At 46.0% G+C, this 13,655-nt stretch overlaps 2 protein-coding genes across 4 annotated transcripts; one reads left to right on the forward strand and one right to left on the reverse strand.

The window, feature by feature from the left end:
* The first annotated feature begins 1,142 nt into the window (after positions 1–1,142).
* Positions 1,143–7,577, forward strand: LOC123084776 (uncharacterized). Of its 3 annotated transcripts, none has more exons than XM_044506284.1 (9): positions 1,143–1,231; positions 1,711–1,800; positions 2,197–2,427; positions 4,559–4,631; positions 4,743–4,899; positions 5,121–6,379; positions 6,505–6,543; positions 7,107–7,191; positions 7,301–7,577. In XM_044506284.1, the coding sequence occupies exons 6-9, from the start codon at positions 6,038–6,040 to the stop codon at positions 7,381–7,383; spliced, it is 549 nt and encodes a 182-aa protein (XP_044362219.1). In that variant the 5' UTR covers positions 1,143–1,231; positions 1,711–1,800; positions 2,197–2,427; positions 4,559–4,631; positions 4,743–4,899; positions 5,121–6,037; the 3' UTR covers positions 7,384–7,577. The 3 variants fall into 3 exon arrangements, with proteins under 3 accessions (XP_044362219.1, XP_044362220.1, XP_044362218.1); XM_044506285.1 differs by having other exon boundaries at positions 5,894–6,379; XM_044506283.1 differs by lacking the exon at positions 1,711–1,800 and having other exon boundaries at positions 4,743–6,379.
* Positions 7,578–10,504: 2,927 nt separating this feature from the next.
* On the reverse strand, positions 10,505–13,002 carry LOC123084774 (cyclic dof factor 1). Its single transcript, XM_044506282.1, has 2 exons — positions 12,654–13,002; positions 10,505–11,984 (listed from the first exon to the last, which is right to left on the reverse strand). The coding sequence occupies exons 1-2, from the start codon at positions 12,744–12,746 to the stop codon at positions 10,764–10,766; spliced, it is 1,314 nt and encodes a 437-aa protein (XP_044362217.1). The 5' UTR covers positions 12,747–13,002; the 3' UTR covers positions 10,505–10,763.
* Between the last annotated feature and the right edge of the window lie 653 nt (positions 13,003–13,655).

Below are 13,655 nucleotides of genomic sequence, written 5' to 3' on the forward strand. Positions count from 1 at the left end.
CCGGCCCCTCCCCACCCCGTCCACAACGCGCCGCGCCCAGAGGAGAGCCGAGCCGTCAGGGCCGCCGCGCCCAGCCGAGCCGTCAGGGCCGCCGCGCCCAGCCGAGCCGTCAGGACCGCCGGCGCGCCGCCCGGTCCGCCGTCGCCGCCATCCCTCCTCCACGCACTGCCGCCTCCGCCGAGGAAGAGGTGCCCCGTGAAGGGGAAGTCCCTCCAGGGACGGCGCAGTCGGCGAGCACCGTGTAGGCGTCGGTGAGGACATGGGCGAGGGAGGTGGCCCTGTTGTGCGCGGCGGGGAGGCAGATGCCGACCGCGTGTCTCCTCTCCGAAGGGGTGTGCCTGCATCCGATGGTGAGGGACCCTAGCTCCACACCCTTTTGTCGTTGATGAATGAAACCTGCAGGCACATCTCTTTCTTTCTCTGATCTACTTTTCCTCTCTCACATACACAGTTCTGCACCTTCTCTTGTCCAAGTCATGATTCCTTGTAGTAGGAGGGAATCACATTGGATCCGAGTATGTGAGGGAGGAGCAAGAGCAACAGGAAATTGATAAGGCAAGATCACCCCCCCTTGTTAATTTGTATTTCTGTTGCTGCGTGATGATATAATCTAAGTGATGAAACGTCAATTCTGTATGTGACTGATGAAAGAGAGGTTTCGCATCACAAAGCAAAAAAAACCCTATCATGACACAGTGTTTGCATTTTACTTGCACATGCTGTAGGAATATAGACAGTATGCATCACAGGCTTATAGTGCTGATGTTCTCAATAGTATCCAAAATTTTCTTTGTAGAACCAAATAAGCAACGAAATATATTAATAAGTTTACAATTTAGCTGTGTACCACAAAGAATCATGGAAACCAGATTTTAGGTGTTTTGGATGTGTGTGTTCAGTTCCGAAGGCAATGGTTAACAAATGTGTGTTTTTAGATTTTTCAAATGAATTTCACCCTATGGCTAGAGCATCTTCAATGAAATGCAAAACTGTTCATTTGTCTTTACCATTAATAGTTTAATACTCATGCTGAAATATTGAGGTCTTCTATTTACGCTTTGTGTGCTATGTTTTGCTCTCACTGTACTTCAGTAAGAATATTATTCAAATTCTTCACCACGATGTCCTATATTTCTATGCTTGCAGGTTTTCCACCGGGAGAACAATTTCTAGATGCTAAATTGAAATGTATTGTCCAGTGTCTTGCGATGTCATTCTTTCATTATTCAAGGTATGTGTCTCACAAGGAAATAGAAAATCCTGAATTTTGCATGTGTGATTGGTTCAACAACCTCAACCTCTGCACCTCACTGTCAACCACATGCAAGCTTCCTCCTTACTTTAGGTGAGAGGATTTATTTCATCGCCTTTTTAGCTTGCTCAGATTGCAAGTTTGATAGGTTTCCCTAACCCGGGTTAGGAACCCCTTTGATTTTGGTTCCTTGCTACAACTCTGTATGCAATTTTGTTTCTCTGTCACAGTTTAATCGATCCATTATTAGCTACAAATGCTTATTTATAAACAGATGGGTACAAGGTTCATTGTAGTCTTGCAGTTTGGAATACCAAAAAAAGCATTTGTTTGAGTGGTGTAGTGTTTAGATGTCATTTTCTTGTTTGCTGTTTTTATCGCCTTTTATTGTCGTGCTATGAGTTGATATGAATCAGCTAGCTATTGTCTAATTGTTGAAATACCACCCTTTCGAGCAGCCCTTGAACACAGAACAAGGAAACAAGGATATTTCGGAGTCCCAGTTTCACTGACTTCGTGGACGCTGGAGCCACTGCCACCTTTACTATGTGTGTGGTTAGGGTATAGATCAAACTACAATTCAACAATGGTCATCTACACCATCAAATCTCCGACTATAAAACTCCATGCTAATGTTCCATATTCCTCTTTTCTGCTAATTTTTAGAGTTTATCCTTCTATGAATTACCTAATTTCAGTCACAACTGACAAATATCAGTCTATTTGTTAACATCTCCTTCTCCATCAAGGTTTATAAATTGACTTAAGATTATGTATGTGCCCCTATCATTTTTTTGGTTCGTCAACATATGAAGTAATCAACCGTTCGAATGAGGGATTAGGAGTACATCATCTAAAATATTTCTATTCCCAGTTAAATGTGTACTGATAAATTTAACTATCAAAGTCATTGTAGTGAGAAAAAATTTTGTTCTTATTTGCAGGCATTGTGTGGCGATGAACACATGACCAGCAAGGGGCCCTGCCCCCCTCCCAATACTATGGATTTGTTCATAATAAACACATGAACAATGCAGCATTTGACTTGTTTTCTGCTCCAACCGGCCCTCCTCAACATCCTAATCCCACTAATCCCGCCTCCGCCACTGCAGGCATGCCGGCCTTTTCTTAATTGCTATACTTTTGAGGACGCATCACTAAAAAAACTAAAAGAGGTACCACAACTCTATAAAACCCTTATTACATTTTTGCATACGTACAGAAGTGAAAAATGAAAGTGAATTTAGCTATATACTTTGAAAATTGTAGTGGTTTTGCATGTCTCATAATTTTTTTTGTTATGATATTATTTTGTTCGCCGGTATTTAACTCTTGGGGATTTTTATCTTTTCCATTCAGAGTAGTCCAATTGATACTTCCGATGGACACACGGCAGGTTGCTGATGATGTCGTCTAATCCATATTGGAAGGTTTAATAACGTACTTGAACACTAAAACTATATAATGGATGGTTCTAGATGGGGGCATGGATCCTCTATTTCCTTTACCAAATGGAGTCGGTCGTAATCACATGTTGTCTGACCTTCTCTCTATGCTCTCTTCACCTTATTCTTTGCATCATTTCACCGGTACAAGTCATCAGATGGGTATTACTGTTTCCAGTATGTTGTGTGTCGGTGGCCTGAAGCACAAGCTACTCACTATACTATATAGTACCGTGCTACAACCGTGAATTTTGCAATCCTGGTATACCCTAATTTGAGGTGATTTGTATGCCAGGTTATCCTAATCTTTATGTATCTGATGCTAAAACCATCATGCTTGCTTGCAGAGATTCAGTTAAGACTTAAATTAACAATTTGAGAAAAAGGGTTTCCCCCCGCTTTATAGATAAAGCATCACCGAACAACCGAATCCTGCCGATACAAACACACACACACCACACACCACACACACCCAAGGCTGGATACAAGGACGCTGATAACAGCAACACTACCCCGACAAAATCCTAGCCAACATCAGATGAACACAATCAGTACTACTACGATGATGTCGGGGCCCTCAACCGTGGGCGGGCCACCGCGAAGAGGAGAAGCCGAGTAGGACGAACAATGAGCTCCAAAGCGGCGCCTTCAGCAAGGAAACGACACCATCGTGTCGCCACCGCCCAATCCAAGGATTAGAGTTTCCCCCGGAGCACTCCGACGACAAATGAGATGCCGCGACGGCGCCTTCAAGAAGGGGACGACGCTGGAACGCCGCCGCCGTCGGCCTGGCAGAGCAGAACGGGTTTTCACCCCGGCCAACACTCATCGTCACCGGATTGGATGAACGACCCACCCCGGTCAACACGCCGCCCACACGACCATGCTGACCGGACAACGCCCGAGCCGCGTGCTCCGCCCAAGAGCACCCCGGCTACCACCAACCGGGCCGCCGCCACGGCATCCGAGCCCCACCCTCAACCAGGACACACCGAACGGACGCGGCTGACCAGAACGAAGCGGAAGCTCGCCTTCCACCCCAAAGTCGACACCTTGGCATGATCGGTGACCTCGGCGGCCGGATCAGGGCCAGGGGAACTCCGGCGGCCACCCGCGGCAGCCGCCAGATGCAACGGAGGGGGCACCCTGCCCCTTCCCGGAGTCCCCTGCCACCACCAGTAGGCCTCGCGCGCACCACCACACCATGGCGCCACCCCGGCCTGACGAGCCCGTCGCTGAGTCCAAAGAAGAGGGAGGGAGCTCACCCGAGTCCGACGCAGACGAGCAGCCGCCGGAGAGAGCCGTCGTTGCCGCGTGCAGATCGGACAACCACCAGGCCGCAGCAGCGCCGCTGTAGCCCACCCCACTCCGAGGTCAAGACTGACCTCGGCCACCGCCCCGCCCCGCCCGCCGCCATCCAGGAGCCGGATCCGGGAGGATCGGGCCGGATCCGCGCGAGCACGCCACCGCCCAGATCGGGAAACCCCGCGGCCGCCACGCCGCAAACGAGCTCGCCGCTCGACGTCACGTCCCCAACAGGCAACCCCGCCGCCGAACTCCGAGCCCGCCGCCGCGCCGCCGGCCCCGCCAAAGCCCGGCGCCCCCACTCGACCGGCCGTCTCGCGCCAGCCGCGGAGCACGAGGGGGAGGAAGAAGAGGCCCCGCCGCCGCCCCCACTGGCCGGGCTTCGCCCGCCGGCGTCGCTGGGCGGCGGCGAGGGAGGAGAGCAGAGGAGGGGGAGGTGGGTTACGGCGGCTAGGGTTCCCCCCGGTCGCTCGCGAGAGCGACACGGGAGGGGACGGGAGTCTCCCCAACCAAGTTTGACAATTATGTATCTGAAGACTAACATTTGAAATTACAGGTTTCATGGCAATGATGAAGTGCTACCAAATTATGTTCCAAGAAAAATGATTTCTGCCTCAACTTGACTACATGTACGTGACTTGCAGTCAGTATGAAGTTCATTACACTACTAATATTAATTTTCTCATCTCCTTTATTTAGCTATTTGTCTATAGTCAACTCACATCACTCGACATCTACAGGCATGTTGAATTGTTGACCCGATTTGACGGACTATATAAGTGCTCTTCTCCTTGGGAATTTGAAAGCACGCCCCTTCTAAGCATCGCACAATATATATGCTTATATATGTGGTAGCAGTCATTGGTACAAGCATGTGTGCATTAGACCAGAAAAGGGGTAAGTTGCCTTTGATACTGATCTGGTACCCCCCTATAAGCGTATGATATTAAATAGGTTTCTATTGATTTATCAATAGAGAATTTATGTCAATTGATTTAATGTCGATATAAGCTTTATGCAAGTTTGTTTTCTCGAGAGTACACGATCGGTATTATAGCTTTTTTATGCAAGTTTGTGAATTCTGAAGTAGTGGATCCTACCATGTTTCAAACTCGCAGAGCATATTGAAGGTGGTACAAATCATTGCAGAGTGAATTACAAGTAGCTATATGTGGATTGGAATTTATTGAAACTTTGCATATTCAAAATTTTAAGTCGAATGAGACGTGCATTGCACATGCATGCTTACTAGTATTACAAGGCGGAGGGAATACTAATTAAGGTAATTGTATATTGTAGCAACGTCTAAGTCACGTGTTTGCATACTTATGGCCAGTGAATGATGTGGGCATTTTTTTATTGTCTTGCCACCGTACATGATCGAGTTACATCGGGGAATCGATCCGTGTGATCCGCATAGTGTTGTACTCTACAGGGTCAATCTACCTTGTCATTTAGTGTGTGCAGCAGTCTTTGTACATTACATGATATAATCGGGACAAAAAAAATTGCAATCTTTACGGTGGTGGCGATTCTCGACGAATATTATCATTTTATTTGTGAACTTGGTGTATCACTGATTGCAAATCTAGATTAATACCGGACTGAACTTGGTGTATCACTTATTTGTAAACAAAAATAGTTCGAACATTGTAATAAGAAGGCAAATATAGATGCTCATGAGCTTGATGACTAGATTTTCCTTGACGTTGGATTGGTTTGAGGAATCTCTGACTGAAATTGTGCGCTTCTCATAAACGATTTAACCGTCATTTTCAATGAACAAAGTTTTAGGTGTTTTGTGAAAAATAATAGATCGGGATATTTTTGAAAAAAACATAGCATGATATTTTAACCTTAGATTTGTCTTATCCATTTGTTGTGAGATTAGTGCGAGCAGACCCTTTGCTCGAGCCTTTTCCGGAGAGACCTACCTCGAGGTATCTCAGAAATCAACGGCTCAAAATAAACCCCGGAAACCGAATCCCTGCGCCCACACAGACACTGTGACGGAACTCCTCCAGATAGGAAGATAATGGTGGGCCGGAAGCCGATGCGCCGGCGCCGCGCCGACCACCCGCCTCCGCCGCCGCCACAGTCCTTCGGTGCCACGGCCCGGCCGACCTCCCCCCGCTCCTCCACCTCCGCCTCCGCCGTCGCCGACCTGGACGAGCTGCTCCACACGCCGTCCGCGTCGGAGCCCCGGAGCTTCCCGCACGCGGTGAAGCAGCAGTGCTGGGAGAAGGCCGAGAAGGTGCCTGGGCGCGACCCGGAGAGGTGGCGCCGCGACGCGCTCGGCAACATCGTCTTCCGCAAGCTCGTCGGCTGCCCCGGCTGCCTCTGCCACGACTACGACCACATCGTGCCCTACTCCAAGGTCCCAATTAAGAAGCTTCGCTTCCTATTTGCTTGATACATCTGGATTTCAATAGTGCTTGTGCATGCTCGTACGTTTTTTTTCTTCCTGAACTTGTTGTATCACTGATCCTTTTCAATTGGCAGGGCGGGAAGAGCACATTGGAGAACTGCCAGGTTTTGCAGGTACATATTCCATGTTTGATCACTCCAGTCTCTGTTGTGTACCCAAAAATGTACTATGTCTAGAGCATGATAATGGATACTTTCATGCTGGGTTATGTCTAGAGCAAGATAACTGATACCACCATGGTCCAGCAGACTTTCTGTTTATGCTTATGAGCAACTGAGAGAACCAAACTCCCTATCTTATCCCTACCTTTTTGCATATTGTTTGCGCATGTGTGCTACTTTCTTCAGACAAAGATTTTTCGAAGTAGTCGCCAGTAGCCACAGATCCCTGTTTGGCACTCTAGTCTCTGTTGTTTGCCTGAAAATGTGCTATGCCTAGAGCAAGATAGTGGATACTACCATGGTTCAGTAGACTATTTCTGCTTATGCTCATCATAGGCAGCTGAGAGAACCAAACTTCATATTTTATGCCTGTCTGTTCGCACATTGTTTTTGCATGTGTGCTCCTTTCTTCAGCCACAGATCTGCTGAAGTAGTCACCAGTATATTAGTCATTACTGTGATGCGAATCAGTTTATTCTATAGAGCATAACTGATATATCAAATCATACTTGCAGGCTACTGTGAATCGATCTAAAGGGAACAATACTGAGATATCCAAATCTGAACTAGCACAGAGAAGCGCATATTGTCGGGTTTCAGGTAAGTAATGTCTACCTTGAATGAGCCTGCTGCCTTTAGTGAAGCAGTCACTGAGCGCAAAATTTATTCAGACACCCAACTTGTTAAGTAATCTGTCTGATTCCCTCAGGACGTGATATGGATCTTTTTGAACTCTCTGCCTTTGGGAATGTTCGACGAGGGCCAGATTCAGGGGGCTGCAAAATCCAATGAAGAAATGAACATATCTGATGTGATGTTAACCAGCTTTGAGCAGTTGCCTCGAATCTGTGAAGAGAAAGCTTGGTTGATGGTTGTGTCAAATATTATCAGTTATATGTCTGTAATTTGACACTTTGAGTGAATTATCCAAGGAAAAAGGATCTGCTATTTTGCAGCCCAATATATGTTGTGTTCAGTACGGAGTATATCTTTTGTTACTCCAGTCCTTTACCATGCCAATTTTACAGTCATACAATTTATCTGGAAATAGTATGCAAGTAAAAGCCATAGGAAGAATATTCAATTTGATTTAATGCTGTGATCCAGATAATCTACAGACCGACAGCTGAATTTTGTGGGTTCTATTTTAACGTTTGCGCTGTTGTATATACTTATAGACTTATGGTTACTTCTTTTTGTAAAATACTGAATCAAGGCTATCATGTATTGAGAAGCTTTATGCATTCTTTTGTCCACAATCCAGAGGATTGACTATCAGGATGAGCTGTGTCATCTTAGCTGCACTTGGCAGGACGCCAGGATGATGGGCAAAGATACTGAATCCTGATTCAGGGCTTGTACTTTCTTGTGTTCAATACCCCAGCTCGAAAGTGCAGTCACCGTATACAGGATTTTGCACAGATAATGCAATCTTTCCATGTGAATTGATTGATCTGACATTTGTATCCACAGATATATGAGTGGATGTGGAGACATGCAGATGTATGATCTTGGTTCGCAAACCACAAATGATGCAATATCCAGATCCAAGGCATGGTGATGCCACTGAAGCGACAATGACTGGCTGTCTTGGGATTTTTTTGCAGTACTTCCTGAAACTTTTTTCTGCATTCTTATACTGCTTCTGAAATCTCAAACCTGAGTATAATTTAACTTCAGTGTCTGAGTTGGAATTTAGTGCTATTCACTGCATGTTTTCTACAGTTTGAAATAGACAAGATGTTGCGTTAATGTGAATTTTTTAGTAGTCTAAAACTCTAAATAGATCTGTGCTTCATATGTTAAGATTGTCCAGTGATCATGGCATATTTATCTTCATAGGTTTATTGATTGTTGTTGATATGCTAAATTACTTCATCAGAAGTCGCCAACTCACCATCCTTGATATGTGTATCTTCTTTTAAGAGCACCATGCCACATGCATACAGTATTTCACTGTTTAAAATTTATTTATTACATCCGAATCTTACTTGCTAATTTTTGTTCATATTTGAAAAGAAGTATGCTGCCAGATTATCCCCAAAATTTGCACCTATAGCTAGCTAAATTATAGCATAAGGATACAGACCGTCTGATGCTCCAGATCTAGAGGAACTACAGGAGTGATGATACATACTAATAGAGTAATAGTAACCCAAACCTCACTGTTTCTGTTCATTTCTCTTTTCTTATTCATGCATAGATAGGCCTGAAATTTGGATGTTTACAAATTGCGTGTTCTAGGTGTTCCATTGTAGTCAAACACTCAGAGGTCAGCTTGCTTGCATGCTTACTTTCTTTCATGCTCTGTGCATGACGTGCTCAGTGCTGTAACCGTGTCCACGCCTCCACGGTGGGTATGTTGAAATCCCACTGTCATATATCTTTCCATTTTATTTTTATTTTGGTATTAAGCTTGTCTTCACATATAAATAGTGTTCAAAGCAAGTAAGATGAATTTGCTAAATACTTAGTGTGGACTGAGGACTTGAAAGTAGTTATTCTTCTAGCGAACAGTGTTATCCACTTTAGCACTCTAGTGCAGCTTTTGCGTTATGCGCCTTTGATGGGAAAGTGCGCTACAAAAGTTTGGTAAAGTTAACATCCTTAAGGTTTTAGCTGCCAATTATGTGAAGACACCAAAAGGCAACTGGTGCTATAAAAAAGTGACTACTGCTTGTTGTGTTTGACCTTTAACTCTTTTATTTAAAGTATTGCATCACTTCTTTCGTAACGTGGCCGAAAGTCCCATGGATAGACATGATGGCCACTGTGCCCCCAATACTTGAGGAAATACGGTTATTTTCCTGTTAAGTATGCAGAATAATAGACCTTTTTTTAGCACATCATATTAAACCATATTAAACATGTGTTCTCACCATGACAATACTGCTGAAAGATAAAAACAAAGTCAATAATATTGAGAATCAGAGGCATGCTTGGTTGGAAAATCTTTATGCTTCTCTTCTTACAGTAGTATGTTTTATTTTGGTTGTGTCTTTGCCTTAGAGGAGGGAGGGGGCTGCACATTTTGTGTGTGTTCTGATAACCATTGACCAGCAATCAGATGACCATTATATTGGAAGTTTGATAGAAGGTCAAACATGTAGCCTATTAAAGGTCAAACTGGTTGACGATGGTGTAAGTGGAAGTGGCACTGCCAGATGCCAATGACTGAAAAGCAGAATGAATGGGGGCAATAATGCATGTTGTTGAAACATTTGAAAGGTAGGATGTTACCTAACAGATAGAAATTTTTGTTTAGTGGTATGTACCAGTCTATACCCGCCGCCCACACTCTGTTTGTTTGTAGGACTACCAGTGTCTTTGTTGATGGGATGGCACAACTTTCAGACACTACTTTTTTGTCAGCTCCTGATGTTACTTCCTTACCACATGATAAAATGTTGATCTACTTAAGTACGCTTCTGAGATATTCATATGACCATGGAAAAAAAATGATATTCATATGAGACCATGCATGGACTTGAAGATTTTCTTTGTGCTCATCTTTACTTATTGGTTTTCTTTATGCAGGACAGTTTGCAGTATGTGTGAAGGAGATAATATATTAGTTGTCACATTTAAGGTTAGTGGGTCATCCAGTAGTTGTCTATCACTTTCTTTCTTTCTTCCATGCCTTCCTCCACTTTTTGCATCACTTTCATAACCCAATTATCTCAACTATAAGGATGAGAAAACAAAGAAAAAGAAAGGGAGAAAGGAACAAATATATCAGATACTATTTCTGCTATCTGTGCAAATTCTTATATTAGAAGAAATAGACAAATGGAAACAAGCTGGAGATATGCACATGGTATCACATTTCCAAGGATGCAATGGGCTCATTTTTGTTTGTTATACAATGGAATCAGACAGCTACCAATTGTTTCGGTGCTATCACGCAAAGGTGTTCCTGCCAAATATTCCAATCAATATATCATATTTATCTACAGATACAGGAACTTCTGCTCCCAATCTTCCCCAACCCAAATAGCTATCTACAAGTTACCTAGTACAGCTACAGTTACATGATCTGATTATAGCTATGTTGAACACTTCATGTCTCTTATCTAGTAGTATACAATTATCTAATGTACAAAATTTCAGCTGTATCATGCTACATGGTTTTATAGTAGCAGAAGGCAGCATGAAGAATTTCCAGATGGTGCTCAAGATCTCTCATGGAAGTTGACTGAGCGTGACAGTGCAGCAGGGTTCCCCTTCAAGAATGGCAGGCTATTGTTACCTCTGTGGCTTGACGTCTTTGCCTCATCCTTTGGATCAAAAACCCTTGCAAGCTTACACCCTTTGCCATCATCCTTCTCCTCCTTGTCGCCCTTGATCCCAATAAGTGACCAGATAGAACTCCTGGCCACCTCATCTACGTCATCGATCCGGATTGTCTTGGGCACCCACACCTTGCCATTACCCTTGGTATCTCTTTCCTCATCACCGTCTCTAGGGTGCTTTCGGGATTGGAAGCAACTGGACATTGTCGATACCGGAGAAGCAGCACTAGGTGGTGAGCTAGATTGACACTGAGACTGCGGCTGCGGCTGCGGCTGTGGCTGCCATGGAGTGTTCCAGGCTCCCGGAACCATGCAGCCCCAGTAGGCAGCAGCAGCAGCTGGATAGAATGGAATTGCTACGTTTGAGGGGAAATAGGCAGGTGGTGGTGCACAACTGAATGGCCACATGGCTGCCCCGTTCATGCACGGATGCTGCACAAAATTTGCGGATCTATCTGCTGCAACTCTCTCCCTCGGGTTCATTTGGCTCGACTCTTCTCCCTTTGCCCATCCTTCAGCAGAAGACCCTACTGACGGGGCATCGGTGTTCTCAGTCCGGGTTACCGAGCTGAGATCCTTTATGTGCTTCATCTGTTCTGAGACGTCTAAGGTGGACGCATCGGAGCCAAAGCTGAGCACCGTGCCGTTGGTGTTGACCGGGGTGCAGAGAGGATCACCGGGCAGAGCAGCCCTTATCCTCTGAAGGAAGTGGGAGGCGGCTGACAGACTCTTGCTCTTGCGGCGGCCCGCGCCCACGGGCACGTTGCGCATGGCGCCTCCGGCCGTCCAGTACCTCTGGCAGTTCTTGCAGAAGTGGCGCGGCTGGTTGATGTTGTAGTTGTTGTAGTAGCAGAACTTGGTGTCCATGCTGCTGCACCGGGGGCAGGGCAGGATCTTGTCAGGCTTCTTGAGCTTCTCCTTCTGGTTCGCCGTGTCGCCCTGCTCTTCATCTTGTTGATCTGCTGCCGAGTTCTTGGCAGCGGATGGGTCCTCGACGTCCACAACCTCCGGCTGCTGCGGAGGCGAGCCCGTGGAGTCCTGAGGGGCGATTTCTTGCACCTTCGGTTCAGCCGTGGCGCTGCTGCCTCTGTGCTGAAGGTCCTGTAAACATACAGAAAATCCCGATGAGGTCCTTTGCAATTCTTTTGCTGTGAATTTAGAAGTTCACACCCATGGTTTATATTCGGGTTATTGACCTGTGACTGCACATGCTATCTCCAAGTGTAAAATTTGACAAAAATATATTAATGTTTCGGTTCTTATCTGTTAGTGAAAAGAAGCTATGGTGCTTTAATTTGCAGTGGGTGATCTACTCAGAGTCTGATGCATCTGAAGTCCAGTAGGTTACGGCACCACATAGTAGTAGCCACTTTCAGCAAAATCCTTGGAAGCACGCGAAAACGACCCATTAAAAGAGGCCAACGCCTTTCTTTCCAAAGTCCAGATGATGTTCAGACAACTAGATCACGTAGTAGTACTAAAAACTGCTGCTATTAGAGAGCAGCAAAGGCGAAATTCTCTTGCTGATGGGAGCTAAACCTGCGTGCTTAACGCTTAACTGATGCTACTATCTCCCGAAATAGGCAAGGAACTCCATGCTTAAGACCCGATGACTAGACCGAATACGACTCCTCGCCATGATCAACTCCAAAGCCACAGAAAACAGGCTTCAAAATGAACTTTCCCCCCCTAGGCTCAGTAAATAAACCAATCAAAATTCCCAAGTTCCTATACAAGAACACGAAGGAGGAGGAGTGCATGAGCACCAACCTTGTCGCCGGCGTCCGGCACGGGGATGGTCTTCCCGAACAGCTTGATCAGGCAGTCCCCGCCGCCTCCAGGCGCCGCCCTGAGCTGCCCCATCTATGTCGCTCTGTCTCTCTCTCTCTCTCTCTCTCTCTCTCTTTTCGAGGCTATGTGCTCCCCGCTGCTCCGTTCTTGGGAATTTTGCTTTCTTGGACCGGGCCACTGCTGCTAATCCCTACCGTGCGACGCTCGCTCGCAGACAAGGAGGAGCAGTAGGCGGCGAGGTATGGCGCGATGGAGGGAGGGAGAGATTTTTTGGCCTCCGGGTGGCTGGAGCTGCTGAGGGTGGATGGGATTGGGGATAGTCCGGTTTTAAGGAGGAAGAAAGGGGGGGTGGCGGGGGCCACGGGCGCGGGCAGAGAGCCACAAGTTGGGTTTGTGGCCTTCAGGGGTGCGGTTTTTGATTCGCTCCACCATCTCGCTTTTGCCCCCGCGTCGCCCTCCCACCCCCCTTCCGTGGCAACCCAACGCTTGGCTGAGGCTGGGCGCACATTCGCCTGTTTTGTTTTCCATCTCTCCCCCCTTGGTGGGTGCTTGCTGCTGGGTGAAAAAAAAAATGCCCCGCTTGCTCGGTGTTATTCTTCCCTGGTCTCTCCTCTTTGGGCAGCTTGCGTGTGCAGTTTCTACCGTACGCTCCGTTCGTTTGGTTTGTATCAAGTCAAACTTCTTTGAGTTTTTTTTTGCGAATAAAACTTCTTTGAGTTTGACCAACTTTATAGAAACAAGTGCTGATGTCTTAACATCAAATAAACGTATAGTGTTAAAATATATGTTATGATGACTCTAATGGATTTAATTTGGTGTTGTAGATGTTGGTATGTTTTCTTACAGACTTGCTCAAACTTGAAGAAGCTTGGCTCGGGACATTCAAGTATTTTGGAACAAGGGGAGTAGCACGCCTCGAAAACCGCAACGGGTTTAGACTTGTGCAGAGATCGATTGCTATAGGAGCTTTGGCATGAGGAA

This window comes from Triticum aestivum, chromosome 4A (assembly GCF_018294505.1).
Source record: "Triticum aestivum cultivar Chinese Spring chromosome 4A, IWGSC CS RefSeq v2.1, whole genome shotgun sequence".
NCBI classification, from domain to species: domain Eukaryota; kingdom Viridiplantae; phylum Streptophyta; class Magnoliopsida; order Poales; family Poaceae; genus Triticum; species Triticum aestivum.

Bases quoted from the DNA above. Each gene is read 5' to 3' on its own strand.
- LOC123084774 (XM_044506282.1), bottom strand. From the start codon at position 12,746: ATGGGGCAGCTCAGGGCGGCGCCTGGAGGCGGCGGGGACTGCCTGATC. The intron at 11,985-12,653 runs GTTGGTGCTCAT...GTATGTTTACAG, and splicing joins TGCCGGACGCCGGCGACAAG to GACCTTCAGCACAGAGGCAG.
- LOC123084776 (XM_044506284.1), top strand. From the start codon at position 6,038: ATGGTGGGCCGGAAGCCGATGCGCCGGCGCCGCGCCGACCACCCGCCT. The intron at 6,544-7,106 runs GTACATATTCCA...TCATACTTGCAG, and splicing joins AGAACTGCCAGGTTTTGCAG to GCTACTGTGAATCGATCTAA. The intron at 7,192-7,300 runs GTAAGTAATGTC...TGATTCCCTCAG, and splicing joins CGCATATTGTCGGGTTTCAG to GACGTGATATGGATCTTTTT.